Genomic DNA, 15,142 nt, shown 5'->3' on the forward strand with positions numbered 1-15,142 from the left:
TTATGGTGATTGATTACTTTGTTGAAAATGTTCCATGCATTTCCCCATTGATTACCTTACCTTCACCCACCCACACCACACAAATAGAGGCAGAGATAGAAAGGCTCCATTAATAAACTCTAGCTAGACTGTAACCCCCCAAAAGCATGTAGTTCTTAAGAGCTTGAGAGCCATTCTCATGTCTCAACAGAACAACTACTAGAGCAATATCCAGATTTTTGCAATTCATTTCAGTGCATGTTTCTGGTTCATAATACTCAAGAGTACAAAACCTGTATATTATATAGAAAAAAATAGTACAAAACCTATATATTCACCAAAAAAAGAAAAAAAGTACAAAGCGTATGCTCACCTAAAGCTTTGCAAACACTAGGAAAAGTATGGCTCCAGCCTGCAGACTGGTGTGACAAAGTTTTGTTAAACAACAACACTTTGAGTTGTCTCTGCAAACACCTCAACATGAGGGAAGATCTTTAGGGGGAGGAAGCACACGCTGAGATGCTCTTGGACCATTTTGGACAATTAAGCCTGAGGCAAGACCCCAGGAGGTATGCTCTTCAAGATGACAATGAATGAACCATACTCCCGGGTTGTCGGCCTTGAATCGAATTGCAGCCCATCCTCCAGTTGGAACTGCCACTGTGTTTCTTTCTGGAGGGTCAATTAGATTGTATTTTGTTGGATCCTTGGCAACATTGAAGTTCCCAAACCCCCTTCCCACTATGAAGAAGTTGTGGCCATGAACATGAATTGGATGGTTCTCCACATTAAGAAAACTTGTACCCTGCAGCACAATTTCTAAATTTGTGCCATAAGGGACTTCCAAAATTTTTGTACTGAATTGAGTGTTCATGTTCTCTGATGCTGGATCCACCCCTGTATAATCAAATGGCTTTAAAGGCTTTTCTGGGAAATCGGTGGAGTACTCATTGTTTCGGAGTTTGTTGTAATGAGATTCCAATATTGACAAGGAGGGACGGACAAAGGACTGGTTGTTCATTGAAGCAAAGAATCTCTTGTCTTCATACCCCTTGCAGGTTTTGTTAGCCGGACAGTCTTGAAGGTTAAGGCTTACAACTGTCACAACTCGCTTGTCGATAGTTTTAGGCACAGTGCATGGATACTGAGGAGATGCCAGGCTTCTGAGCTTGTCAGAAAATTTAGTCACAAACATGGTGTCTTCCATTTTAGGAAGGTTGTATTTGTTTGGTTCAAAAGTACTAGGCATCTTCTGCGGATGCTTAATGTTTTCAGTCACTGTGTTTTTGTAACGCAAGAAGCCAGCTGTGGTAGAATTATCAAAAGGAAAAACGGAAGTGAGATAAGGCCAGGCTGCCATTAGAAACGTGCCGGAGGAGTCAGGAACTTGATTTGCAGTGAGCAGAACATTGGTAGTTTGACCAGGAGCTACCATAATGGCTGTGGCTGTGAATGGTTTGGTGTACACTGCATCAATCTCCACAACCGTTAATGTGTGGTTAGCCACAGCGAAGAAAAGCTCATCATTGAGTGCGGCATTGATGATTCTAAGCAGGTAAGTTTTGCCATGTTCCACAGTTTTGATGAAGGTATCTGCAAAATCAATCATGTACTAATTAGTACAATCAGTTTTGATGAATTACAGACTATATTGATGATTTTTGTCTCTTATAGCTGGAACTTTAGTTAGAACTATGGAATGTGCTGCATAATTGTAAAATGCAATCATGTAGAAAAGAGAAAAGAAAAACAAAAGTGGCGGAAGATTAATTCTTGGATACCTTTGTTGGAGCAAGGATAGAATGGTCCTGGCAAACCGTTTATGGTATAAGCATCTGAAATATTAGGCCCACCTCCATACTTCACCATTTCATTTTCCACTTCATCTACATCTCCAATCCACCATTCACCTGCGATCAAATGTGAACAATTCAAGATACAGAGGTGAGAGTGAGAACAGAGCTGTCACGACCAGAATTACCAATAGAAAATCAGAAAACAAAGATGTATGGTTCAAACAATGAAGCGTTTGGATGTTATTACCAAATATAATGGGGAATTCATCTTGAATTGGAGCTGAAAATGGAAACGGCATCCGCGGATGGATGATAAAGGCGCCATAAACAGAAGCTCGTTGCCAAGCATAATGTGCATGCCACCAAAGAGTGCCTCTTTGGTATTGTACAGTGAACTTGTAGGTGTAGGACTTGCCACCTCTTATGGGACATTGTGTGATATAAGCTGGACCGTCTGCCCATCCTGTTCTTAGTTGCCTTATACCATGCCTGTCATAATTAGCAACAAATCAGTTGTTTCTTAATTAACAAAATTAGTGTCCAATACCAATACAATCACAGATTCACAATTAGTATTTATTGTAATCAAACTCACCAGTGGATGGTGGTGTTGTCTGCAATGTGATTAGTCACCTTAATTTCAACATGATCACCTTCATGGACAGCAATGGTTGGCCCAGGATACTCTCCGTTCACTGTTAGAAGTGGCTTTGTGCTGCACAAACGGGTTACATTCTTCCACTCAACCTGAAAACCAGACCACAATTCAAGCTTTCAATTTCATACTTTGATTTCTTTTGGTGATCACAGAATGCAAGAGAGACAAAATTTGACACTCTCTACTCTAGCTTACATTAAATTGAAAGTGTCGGGTTGTTTGCGAAAAACCAGATGGTAAAGCCCCAGCAAGTATCATTAGCATTACCACAAATAACCCATAATGCTGGATTAAACCCTCCATAACTAGAACCTCAAGAGCAGCCTTGGCAGTCACTCTGTATATTGCATGCCCCAATTGAGTTTACCAAACTTTCATGCAAGCCCCCCCTTTTATATACATGCCTAACTTCTATTAGGGTACTTTATTTTTTATTGATTAACATTGACATATACTAATAAATTTATGTAGAGACACATTTTGTGACGCTAGATGGGTAGGTGAGGAGAGGCAGCAGACAATGAACATGTCAAAATGAGTTTTCAAAAGGTAGAAATTTGTTTGAAAGCTTGGCTGCTATAGTTCATAAATATGTGTCGAGAACCTTTATCTATCAAGAAGAGGAGCCGACTAATATGGAATCTCTCTCTCTCTCTCTCTCTCATTAATCCCACAAATATTATTTGTGGGATTTGTCATCTTTTAATCAACCCTGTTGTCATTTCCTTCACCAATATTTGATTCTGATATATATATATATGTAAATTGCTGGGGTCTCAAAGTATGGGTGGGTTGGTGGCCGTGTGAGCTTTTTATTCAAGACAAACTTGGACTAACTCAGTAGTATCTTTGCATATCAGGAACAGCACAAAATCGTTGTAGTTTAGACCACTGCAAACATGTGGCGAAGATCGAGAGATGGCAAGAGCAAGAAATCTTTAGGAAAATATATAAATTAATTACTTGCTCGGTCAGCCAGCCCCTTTTCACCAACTAAAGGTGAGCTAGCTTACATAAACTTCTTTTTCTCCAATAAAAATGGCAAGAATGAAGATAAGGAGGACCAAAACCAACCCATTACATATGCAAATTGATATTTGATAACCATTTGATTGGGATAGGGCATCAGGGCAAAGTGCTAAAGGAATCTGTATGTGTGGTGGTGGGGTTGGTTGAGTTTTCTAAATTGGTTTATTAATTAATTAAGCTACCAGTTTTGAACAAAATAATAATTCTCCCTCATTGAGCTACTTATGAGCTTTGTCATGGTATTTTGTAGTAGGTAATAGTTTTTCAATTACAGTGCGACTACGAGTGCGTTTAGATGAGAAAAATAAATTTGAATTTCTAAATTAATCCTCTACTAAAAGCCTAAGTATTAAACAAGGTGGATTATATAGTGGCATTTTATATAAGAGAGGATACAAATTGAGATAAATAGCTTGTACTATTTTTCTGTCTTTTTCAATCCCATATATCTTTCAGACTTTTAGGAACATATATATAGTTTTAAGGCCAAAAACTGCCAAAATTTGTACACACCCTAAGAATCCTAGCTAGCTAACATGCTCTGCTATAAGATGCTTCTACAACCTAAACCGTTTCGCATTTTCTGTAAATCCAAATCAGTTTGCATTTCTTGGAGAGAGATGATCATTAATTAATTACTTATTAGGCGTCATGTTTATTTCTAATTCTCTGCTGCATGCTGCACTGGGCTGGGATGCATAAGTTTTCTTGGTCAACATTGGCAAACTGCGTTTCGATGCAATTTCTTTCTGTAAGTTGATTATAGTCTCGGTATGAAGTCAGCTTCCAATTAACTTTCTACTACAAAGACATGATTTGGCTCTCTCAAAAGGATACACATCTCGAGTTATTAAAATCTATAAAGTGGTTGACAGACTTTGACTTTGAGGGAATTGAATTATCAATGCCATCGTACGTGTAATACTCAACGCTACGAATATTTATGCATCAAAATTTTGTAGTCAGGATAAGCAAACTACTTTTCAGATCAATTCTTTATATCACTGATGGCAGCGCCAAAAACCAAAACGCTTGCCATGATAAAACTACCCACACCACTCGAAGTTTCAATCTACTAGGTCCCACTCCCAAAGAATTTTGTTCTTGGCAACATGCCAATCGACCAACAAGTTTTATTATTATTTAAATTTATTTATTTTACGTAAGTGATATTAGGATAAGAATAAATATTCTTAACTACTTGAGTTATAAGTCCATTACAATGACTATCAACTTATGAAGTGACGAGTGTTAGGTTTTTTTCTTCGGTCAAGGACGAGTGTTATAGCTTAAATACTAATTATTCATTAAATACTACCCCTTATTTGCTTATTGATCCCATTCGTTTTCAATTTGCACAAGTCTCAACCTCAAACACAAGATCATTTTGATATTTTTATTCAGTTTGGCATCCTACATTTGTTTCATATTTCATTGAAAAGTTGGCTTTTAAATCTTTTCAGTAGCAATTTATTTATGATAGCTTAAATGGAGCACAATTTTATGCATTACATAGGGTTGGGCATACAACCTTCAAAGCTCCAAATCAAGTAGAAGAGAGTGGCAAGAATCGTAAAACCGAACAACTAGTGCTGCATCTAGGGATCTAGCATCATTTGCAGATGAGTATAGAAAATTGGCAATTGACTGCCTCAAGGTTTTACGTGTTGAGATGCAATTGGAGACAATTTTCCATATGCAGGTATGTGAGATGTTCACAAGTAGAGTCTAGTTTGAGGGCGATACCTGTTAGAATTGTCTTGCGATAAGAATAACATCATAGGACTGAAAATTGTGGTTTAAACAAGAAATGACAGATAGGGAATACATGGAAGACCAGTGTGCGGAAGAACCAGATGATTTCATTATTTCACTTACGTAAACTTAGGTTAGCTCATCTCCAGCTTTAGCATATTGGAAATACTATACACTACTGCTTTTGTGTAACTTTTCTCTCTTGATTTGGAGGGAGATACTAAACACAGAAATGACTATAACCTAATGCTTTTTAAAGGAATTAATTCCTTAAGAACCACTTTTTCTGAGTGCCACATTTTCTTGAAAATGAACCTTACATTTTATTTGTGTTTCTCTACCCATAGATTGCACGCAAAGATGAGGAAATGGCACCTTTTGTTGCAGGAGTGAAGCGGATTAACATATTTGGTGGAATTTGTAGCATTGTAGCAAATGCATCCATCAAGGTTATACCTTCTATAGAATCTTTTGTAGGATCATGAATATATATATATATATATATATATATATATATATTAATATTTAAATAGTATAGCCGGGCGGCGATACACTTCTACTGTATTTGAATATTTTAAATAGTATAGCCGCGCGGCTGTACCATTAAAAATATGTATATAAGAATATTTTATACAGTTAAAATATATTCAAATTGAAATGGTATAGCCGAGCGGCCATTCTTCTAAAATATATTAATACTTTAAATAGTACAGCCGCACGGCTATACGTCTTAAATATATTAATGTTAAAAGAGTATAGACGAGCGGCTGTACTCGTTAATATATACACGAATATTTTAAAGGTATCGCCGTGCGGCTATACTTTTAAAATATATTAATAGTAAAATAGTACAGCCGCACGGCTATACTTCTAAAATATATTAATATTTAAAGAGTATAGCCGAACGGCTATACGCTGTAAATATATACGAACGTTTTAACAGTATAGCCGGGCGGCTATACTGCACAACATGGTTTTCTTTTTTGTAATTAAGTAATATCTTAGCCTTTTTTAATTACTTTAATTATTATTTCTTTAGTGAATAATTAGTATTCAAATATTTTACTAATTTCATAAATTACTTAATAAATTGTAATTAATTATTTTAAATTATTTTGTGGACTTTATTTTTTAGTTTTTTTAGTTTAGATTTGTAATTAAGTAATATCTTAGCCTTATTTAATTATATTTATTATTATTTATGTTTTAAATTGAATGCCATTTTCATGAAGGTTGGTGATTCATGGTTTTATTGTAGCACGTGGGCTTACAACTTACAAGTTGTTATTAGTGGACCAAGAAGAATCTTAGAAGGGAAGGCAAACCAACTAACAACACAATTCAAGAGGAGGCCCAAATCACCAAGGACCCATAATTTGTGGGCAAATCCAATCAAATTATGCTTTGGCGTGTTGCATGCTGCTGAGGAGAAGCAAAATTTGAGGGAAAACAATGCGCGGGAGTTACCGTTTCAGACAGTTACACAGCAGCAGCTTCAGCTCACGCTCACTCGAAACCCGGCAACCCAGCAACATCAAGCACCAAACTGGAAATCCGACTTGCCCAAACCCAATCCCATCAAAGAAAACACTAACCCAGAAACGCAGATCCATGAATAAGTTATCAAACGCCTCTGACTCTGAAATTGTCAAATTGAACAAGGACATTACCACCCAAATGCGCAATGGCCGATGCGAAGCGGCCTTACGCGTCTTTAATGTCATGCCTCGGCGGAGCCCAGTATCTTATAATGCCATGATATCTGGCTACCTGGCAAATGGCAAGTTTGATCTTGCAAAGGATATGTTTGAGAAAATGCCAGAGAGAGACCTAGTTTCTTGGAATGTGATGCTTAGTGGGTATGTGAGGAATAGGGACCTTGGTGCCGCTCATGCCTTATTTGAACGTATGCCTGAAAAGGATGTTGTTTCGTGGAACGCTATGTTATCAGGTTATGCCCAAAATGGCTATGTTGATGAGGCGAGAAAGGTTTTCGAAAGGATGCCGAATAAGAATGAGATATCATGGAATGGGTTGCTTGCGGCGTATGTACAGAATGGAAGGATAGAAGATGCTCGTAGGCTGTTTGAGTCGAAAGCCAATTGGGAAGCAGTTTCTTGGAATTGTTTGATGGGTGGACTTGTAAAACAAAAGAGATTAGTTCATGCTAGGCAGCTTTTTGACCGGATGCCTGTGAGGGATGAAGTTTCGTGGAATACCATGATCACAGGCTATGCGCAGAATGGGGAAATGTCAGAAGCAAGGAGATTGTTTGGGGAGTCCCCAATTCGTGATGTGTTTGCATGGACATCAATGCTTTCAGGTTATGTGCAGAATGGAATGTTGGATGAAGGGAGGAGAATGTTTGATGAAATGCCAGAAAAGAATTCGGTTTCATGGAATGCAATGATTGCAGGATATGTACAATGCAAGAGAATGGACATGGCAATGAAATTATTTGGGGCAATGCCTTTTCGGAATGCCAGTTCTTGGAATACCATTTTAACTGGCTATGCTCAGAGCGGTGATATTGATAATGCCAGGAAAATCTTTGATAGCATGCCTCGACGTGATTCCATCTCTTGGGCAGCTATTATTGCTGGTTATGCTCAAAATGGTTATAGTGAAGAGGCCTTGTGTCTATTTGTAGAGATGAAAAGAGATGGGGAAAGGTTGACTAGGTCTTCGTTTACCTGTACTTTGAGCACATGTGCTGAAATCGCTGCGTTGGAATTGGGGAAGCAGTTGCATGGGCGAGTGACAAAAGCAGGATACGAAACTGGGTGCTATGTGGGGAATGCACTCCTTGTAATGTACTGTAAGTGTGGAAGCATTGAGGAAGCATATGATGTGTTCCAAGGAATAGCTGAAAAGGATGTTGTCTCATGGAACACGATGATCTATGGCTATGCAAGGCATGGATTTGGCTCAAAGGCTCTGATGGTTTTTGAGTCAATGAAGGCAGCGGGTATCAAACCAGATGATGTAACAATGGTGATTATTCTTTCAATTAAAGTTTTTTTGGTCATATTTAGGAGCAAAACTTTCACCACATTTATCTTTTCTTATAGCAAATTAATGCATTTATTTATTCTTAAATTACTCTCAAAAGCTTAACCTAACACAACCCTGGTTCTCAAAGCCTTTTAGCATTGCTGCAATTGATCAACACATATTAAAACTGGAAGGAAAAAAAACTCTTGGCTTTATTGTTTTGCTACTGGCAAGAATTATATTTTCTGTTCAAAGTAAATAATCTCTTTTCATGTGCATTTCTTCTCTATGTCTAATGGTTAATTTGGTTTTCATGTCATTTCAGGTTGGTGTATTATCTGCTTGTAGTCATACTGGCCTTGTAGACAGGGGCACGGAATATTTCTATTCAATGAATCAGGATTACGGCATAACAGCAAATTCAAAACACTATACCTGCATGATTGATCTCTTGGGTAGAGCTGGGCGCCTGGAGGAAGCACAGAATTTAATGAGAGATATGCCTTTTGAACCAGATGCTGCAACATGGGGAGCTCTACTTGGTGCAAGCCGGATTCACGGCAATACCGAATTAGGTGAAAAGGCTGCTCAGATAATTTTCGAGATGGAGCCTGAAAATGCAGGAATGTATGTTCTTTTGTCAAATTTATATGCAGCTTCTGGCAGATGGGGTGAAGTTGGTAAGATGAGATTGAAGATGAAGGATAAAGGTGTCAGGAAAGTTCCTGGATATAGCTGGGTTGAAGTGCAAAACAAGATTCATACATTTTCAGTTGGGGACTCTATACACCCAGATAAGGACAAGATATATGCCTTCTTAGAAGAGTTGGATTTGAAAATGAAGCGGGAGGGATACATTTCCTCCACAAAGTTAGTTTTACATGACGTGGAAGAGGAAGAGAAAGAGCATATGCTGAAGTATCACAGTGAGAAATTAGCTGTGGCATTTGGAATTCTTTCAATCCCAGCTGGGAGGCCAATCCGTGTAATAAAAAACTTGCGAGTTTGTGGAGACTGCCACAATGCCATTAAATACATATCCAAGATTGTGGGAAGGACAATAATCCTAAGGGATTCTCACCGTTTTCACCACTTCAGCGGCGGTAATTGTTCATGCGGGGATTATTGGTGAGTGTAGATGAATTCATGCATATCAGTGTGTGCAAAAGAAACTTTCTGGTCTTCACCACAGTGAAGTGATTAACAGGTGAAGTTAAGAGAAAGTCAAGATGAAGTTAAGTGATCAGGAACCAGAGTGCTACGAGAAAGTTCGGGGTAAGATACGTTCTGGTGATGAACAGATGAAGTGATTAGTAGGAAGGAGCTGGCTATTTTTGCCTTTGAAAACCACAAGTGAAGCAAAGGTAGAGGGAAAAACAAAAAGAATAAGTATGAAGGATGCCTAGATATTTTTGGTAGCTAATGAAACAATGGCATCCTCTGTGTAAAAATGCAAACTCTGGGATGACCAGTCTTAAACCAATTGTGTTCCTTTGTACAAATCTGAGTTTCAGAGGCTAGTGAGCTTACTCTGCTTCAGCCAGTTTGTCCAGAGGTTTTTCTGTAATTTTTTTCCTTTTTGTGTTTTGTTTTTTCGTTTTCCTGATATCTTGTAAAGTTCGGTTCGCACGACGTCGTTCCTTTTTATTCACTCTCTCTTTTTGGGTGCAAAGGACGCCGTCGTTTTATTGTCCTCGGTCGGAGGACTGGAAGTGGAATTCGAGAAAGCCTCAAGGCCCCAACCCAAAAGCTGTTTGGCCATTTCTTCCTCCACCCTAAACCGTAAAAGTCAATAATGTCCTTGCTAGCTATGATACTCTAGTAGGGTAGAAACGACATTACCCATTTTCAGGGCCTGCCACGCTCACACGTACATGTGCTCGAGTAAAATTGATATTCAGATATCAAAATAGGTATTGTCATTGTGGAAATAATTTAAAAAATATATTATGCATATTTTTCTTCAAACTAAAACTTGTTTCTATTGTATCACACAATCACTAAACAATTGAACAAAATACATGTCGTCTTCTTCAAACAGAAATAGTTACAACTTACAGCAGAGAAATTTCCTCTGCGTTGTGGTGGTGACACAATGAAGGAAAAATGAATGAACGAGCCTATTATGTTAGCTTCTAACTGAAATAACTTATATATCTTCGAATATGGACTGTTACTGAGCACCCTTTCTTCTAAATAGGGGGAAAGGAGGCAGAACACAAAGTTACACCTGTTTGTTTGTTTGGTTTTTTTTTTTTCTTTTCTACTACAGATCAGAGAATCAGGCACGGAGAGCTTCAACCTTTTGGGACAAACCATCGACTGCCTCGTCGTTGACCTCAGCAATAGCTTCCTCCTGTGGAAACACATAAAGTAAAAGAAAAAGAAATCAGATTATTTCCAAAGGAAAAAGGGGATATCCAACAACTAATCCTGCAGTGACCAAGAGGCATAAGGATCAAATAGCATGCCACTTCATTTGTCACATTTTGTTTTTGAGAGAATTAGTGTCCCTTTTCTAACTGTGATGGAGATCTATCACCAAATTATGTGCAAGATTGCTTGTCATGATCAAACAAGAGGAAATGAGGTACAAATGATGCTAATTACCTCCGAATCTTTTTTCGGTCTTACACCTATACACTTCGAAGCACTAATGCTGGCACTCTTCAACAGGCTACGAGCGTTGTAGTTTGTCTTGCTAGGTCCATTTTGTCCATCTGCATTTACAGAGACATCAGGCTGCTGCGACCCTGGAGGACTCTCAAGAGTTGAGGCAACAGAAGCAGCAGTCCTTTCCACATCATTGTTTTGGCCAGAATTCTCATCCTTGGGTGCACAAACCCGCTCTCTGAGGAATAAGATGACACGGTGATCAAGATGAACTAATAAACATCACACGGTCAACTCAGGCTTTGCTAGCAGCCCACAATCTAGACCAGCTTGTTACATAAATAAAGAAAATGAGATAAAAAGATCTGGTATGCTAAAGAGGATGGGAGGGGTGTGTGGGTGGATGGATGGATGGACTGTTGTGTATAAGGTACAAGTTAGAAGCAATTTGATCTGCTCCTTCAGACATAGCTGAATTAAACTACATTCCTAGATGCTTATCCAAAACAAACCTGGGCAATGAGGCATGCTGCCTTTGGAGTGGTGGAGTACCCCTTTCACCTTTACCATAGTGCTCCTCAAGATGTGCAAACTGCCGCTTGAATCGATCAACCCCACTAAAATGACATAAAGAGATGAAACTAGGTTAATAACTCCAAGCACCAAAAATTTCAAACTCAAGACTTATCTGTATGCTAAATGAACACAAGATGGTTTTTGTTTTTGTTTTTGGTTTCGGTCCAATGGCTGGAACACATAACAGGGAGTGGCCGTCGCCTTTCCAATAAACCCCTCCACATGCATTGAGGTTCAACTGACTGAATAGTCAGCAGAATCATTAATTATTTTAGAAAACCAATAGCCTCCTCACCTAGGATACATAAAGCTAGTTTGATCTCCACCTCGGAGATACTCCTGCAGCATCTGCGGATGATACTCTAAAATCTGTTTGAACCCAAGATTTGTTATAGCATTAGTGAAGAGGAAAAAACCACAATGCTAGAAAGTAAGAAGTTCTGAAAACCAAACTCATACCTCCCTATAGATTAACTCTCTAACATCATCTTTTGTCAATTTCCTTCGCTCAAACTCAAATTCAAGTTTTGAAATGGGTTGAGTGGATGGCTCACGGTCAACATTTGCCAAACCATGAAAGTACGGATCAGCTAATGCCTGCAAGCATAAGTATTAGGGATTTAGGAAGTACAGTGGTCCCAAGCAATTTTGAAGGATGCAGTATGGTATCCAACTATGTTGGTGGTATGTATTAAAACTACTTAGCCTTACCTCTTCAGCTGTCGGACGATCTTTCGGGTCAAATGCAAGCAGTTGTTCTACTAGGCGAAGAGCCAAGGGATCTGCATTAGGGAACTTATGTGTGAAAGGAACCGGTTGCTTTTTCCGCATGCTACTCAAGTACCTTCTTGCTTTTTCATTCCGAATCTACCACGTTCATGAGAAAATATATTATTTGAAGGGATAAAGAGTACTAGAATGGTGCCTGTAAGCAAGCTTAACATAAAAGATAAAACTAAGCATTTGGCGGTTACATGTAACAATATAGAAAATGGTTTACTACAAGAATTGTAAGAGCGAAGAAAATTGAGAAGTTTTGTGGCAGCCTGCTAAGAGCATTTTTATGACAGAACTGCAGTTATTAGAATAAAATAACTAACCCTTGCAATGGATTCTGTAGAAGGTGTGCCAAGCAAATCAGTCATGAGATCCAATTGGTGCACCACATTTTTCCCAGGAAACAACGGTTTTCCAGTGAGTATTTCAGCAAATATGCATCCTATGCTCCAAATATCGATTGCAGGAGTGTACTGCCAAAATATTGGTCATAGAAATTAGAAAATCTCCAATAGAGTAGCAATAAACAACCATAACAACTTATAACATTCAGATAGAGACAGTGAAAGCCCATAATGAAGAATTAACAACAATTTCTCTAAAGGGTTTAGAATCCACATAATTCTTTATCTGAGCACATGGCTGCTAAACTGCTCAATGTAACTCTTTTAGCATAAACCAAAACAATAGGCTGAATTAGCAGTGCCAGAATATGTGGCTTTTCAAGACCATAGGTCAAAATAAAATAATCTATTATTATGCAAATACCATTAGCTATCTCAGTAAAATGCAAAACAAAACAAAAAATGCATAATACAATATAAGATCTTTAAAATGTAACTGTAGCTTACTTTTGAGAAAAATGAACCGCATAGCTCAGGAGCACGATACCATCGAGTTGCAACATAGTCCTTCAGAAAAGTAAAAGATCTTAGTGCACAAGTAGTGTTGTTTGTAGCCCCAGTATTTGCAACTTAAAATAACTTTGGTTCAAAAAATACAGCAAATTAGCAACTTTTGATTAACAACCATACAAAGTAAAGATTTTAGGAGTTGTGCGGTGACATGCCATGATTTGCATGACAGAACAACTTACTGTCCAAAAAATAGCTGATGGGGCATCATTGAAAGATACGCGAGCAAGCCCAAAGTCACATATCTTTAATTTGCAGTCGGCATTAGCAAGAATGTTTTTTGGCTTTAAATCTCGATGAAATACATTTGCTGCAAGAAGTGCAGAGGAAAAATTAATTACCATTACAACTGCAAAGGCCAAAAGAATACCGATAAAGGCCAACCTGTATGAATATACTTTAGGCCACGAAGCAGCTGGTACAAGAAAAACTGGTAATGCTCAGGAGTAAGATCATCATTTGCCTTAATAACTTGGTGAAGGTCAGATTCCATCAACTCAAAAACAACATAGATATCTCTGAACTCTCGTCGTGAAGGAGGAAGCATTATGTGCTTTATTTCAACAATGTCGGGATGACGAAGCAAGCGAAGGAGCTTTATTTCTCTCAGGATCCTTGTAGCATCGGACACATGCTCAAAAACATCATTAATTTTCTTGATTGCAACCTTTTCTCCAGTGTGGGTGTCAATTGCAGAACCCACAACACCATAACTTCCTTTCCCAATGACTTCCTGAACTTGGTAGCGACTTGCCTCTCCATATTCTGTGAAAAACTCTGTTTCTAGATTGCCCTGCATAAAGATCAGCAACCATTAGTTGTAAACAGATGTAGGAGAATATTTACCAACAAACATAGGGGAGTAACTTTTTATTTGTTTGATTCATTATTGAACAATAAAAGCAAATAATATGATTGAATGTCCTTCAATAATTAGATCCAGAAGATGGTTTAAAGAACACCAGTGCATTTTTGGTTAACAAAAAAAATATCTTCATCAATGAACCTTACAGGAGCAAGGTAAAAATAGGTTTAATTGGGAAAAAAAAACCAAGTATTCTCAGCTCCTGCATCATGAATTTATAAACTTTGAAGGTCTAAAAACTTCTCCCACGCTATTAACGGTTGGAATTCAGTTTTGATTGGTGCATTTTCCCTAACCAACCGACGCCTAGGAAAACAAACCACATTCGACCAAGAAAAGCAAAGCAGGAATCAAACAGAGCAGCAAGGAAAAACAAATCAGATCAATGCCCATATAATGAAATCGAAAAAGAGAACTCGGAACTATAAAACAGAAGAAACCCAGATCCTGAAATAAGACCTTCTTTTGTGAATCCATGGGGGGAGCTCTGAAGTTGGCCCGCTTGGGAACTGAGATGAGCTTCAATCCAGATATATCAAAGTCGTCCTCAACCTCAAACTGAAGCTGGTACTCTTGGCCTTGCTTTTGTTCCCGTTGGTGAGAAGTGGACGATTGGGCGCTTAAATCGGAGACAGAGACGTGGGCATCATTATGATCATTGACAAAGTTGTTTCTGCTATAATTACTATTACTGGGTTGCTTTGAATTATTATTTGGATTAGTATTAATAGTTGTAGAAGTGGAAGTGGAAGAAGAGCGACGTTGAAACCAGCGACGAACACCCTCCACCAGAGTAGCTCCACTCCCCATATACTCTGCCCCTTTTAGCCTTTGATGATTCACAGCCACACAATTGCAGCATTGCCCGCTCTCTCTCTCTCACTCGCTATTTTCTCTCTGGGTTTGCCATCTGCCACTCTCTTTTTCTCGGGTTTTCTTTCGGGTTCAATGGTCGATCCTGTGCCTGAGAGAGAGAGAGAGAGAGAGAGAGAGACAGGGTGAGTTTGATCAGATGGGCAGATTTGTGGACTTTGTAAGGAAGGGTAATTTAATAAGTTGGCATTTTGGGAGATGGGCTTTCGTTGTGGATATCATATAAATGCAATAATACGTCTTACTTCCTCACGACATGGTTTATATGTCTTTTTTTGGGACATTTTCGATTGAGAGAGGCGATAATATGTTA

General features: G+C 38.4%; 3 protein-coding genes across 3 annotated transcripts; 1 reads left to right on the forward strand and 2 right to left on the reverse strand.

Moving 5' to 3' along the window:
• Window positions 1-2,766, reverse strand: LOC18776270 (laccase-1). The gene is made up of 5 exons (XM_007210710.2): window positions 2,629-2,766; window positions 2,371-2,522; window positions 2,023-2,264; window positions 1,761-1,889; window positions 1-1,572 (listed from the first exon to the last, which is right to left on the reverse strand). The coding sequence occupies exons 1-5, from the start codon at window positions 2,734-2,736 to the stop codon at window positions 455-457; spliced, it is 1,749 nt and encodes a 582-aa protein (XP_007210772.1). The 5' UTR covers window positions 2,737-2,766; the 3' UTR covers window positions 1-454.
• LOC18777581 (pentatricopeptide repeat-containing protein At4g02750) lies at window positions 6,431-9,881 on the forward strand. The gene is made up of 2 exons (XM_007210258.2): window positions 6,431-8,211; window positions 8,537-9,881. The coding sequence occupies exons 1-2, from the start codon at window positions 6,670-6,672 to the stop codon at window positions 9,341-9,343; spliced, it is 2,349 nt and encodes a 782-aa protein (XP_007210320.2). The 5' UTR covers window positions 6,431-6,669; the 3' UTR covers window positions 9,344-9,881.
• On the reverse strand, window positions 10,138-15,035 carry LOC18777141 (mitogen-activated protein kinase 9). Its single transcript, XM_007210821.2, has 11 exons — window positions 14,416-15,035; window positions 13,476-13,884; window positions 13,274-13,401; window positions 13,029-13,088; window positions 12,501-12,650; window positions 12,112-12,267; window positions 11,860-11,997; window positions 11,696-11,769; window positions 11,337-11,441; window positions 10,822-11,062; window positions 10,138-10,567 (listed from the first exon to the last, which is right to left on the reverse strand). Exons 1-11 carry the CDS (start codon window positions 14,764-14,766, stop codon window positions 10,493-10,495), a joined length of 1,887 nt encoding a protein of 628 aa, XP_007210883.1. The 5' UTR covers window positions 14,767-15,035; the 3' UTR covers window positions 10,138-10,492.

The sequence above is a fragment of the Prunus persica genome, chromosome G5 (genome assembly GCF_000346465.2).
Source record: "Prunus persica cultivar Lovell chromosome G5, Prunus_persica_NCBIv2, whole genome shotgun sequence".
NCBI classification, from domain to species: Eukaryota; Viridiplantae; Streptophyta; class Magnoliopsida; order Rosales; family Rosaceae; genus Prunus; species Prunus persica.

What these genes read in the sequence shown, in the direction of transcription:
- LOC18777581 (XM_007210258.2), top strand. Translation starts at nt 6,670, where the DNA reads ATGCGCGGGAGTTACCGTTTCAGACAGTTACACAGCAGCAGCTTCAGC. An exon ending in AACCAGATGATGTAACAATG is followed by an intron (nt 8,212 to 8,536) that starts GTGATTATTCTT and finishes ATGTCATTTCAG; the next exon opens with GTTGGTGTATTATCTGCTTG.
- LOC18777141 (XM_007210821.2), bottom strand. Translation starts at nt 14,766, where the DNA reads ATGGGGAGTGGAGCTACTCTGGTGGAGGGTGTTCGTCGCTGGTTTCAA. An exon ending in CCTAAAGTATATTCATACAG is followed by an intron (nt 13,402 to 13,475) that starts GTTGGCCTTTAT and finishes CACTTCTTGCAG; the next exon opens with CAAATGTATTTCATCGAGAT. An exon ending in GCGGTTCATTTTTCTCAAAA is followed by an intron (nt 12,651 to 13,028) that starts GTAAGCTACAGT and finishes ATATTTTGGCAG; the next exon opens with TACACTCCTGCAATCGATAT.
- LOC18776270 (XM_007210710.2), bottom strand. Translation starts at nt 2,736, where the DNA reads ATGGAGGGTTTAATCCAGCATTATGGGTTATTTGTGGTAATGCTAATG. An exon ending in CCCGACACTTTCAATTTAAT is followed by an intron (nt 2,523 to 2,628) that starts GTAAGCTAGAGT and finishes TCTGGTTTTCAG; the next exon opens with GTTGAGTGGAAGAATGTAAC. An exon ending in GACAACACCACCATCCACTG is followed by an intron (nt 2,265 to 2,370) that starts GTGAGTTTGATT and finishes TAATTATGACAG; the next exon opens with GCATGGTATAAGGCAACTAA.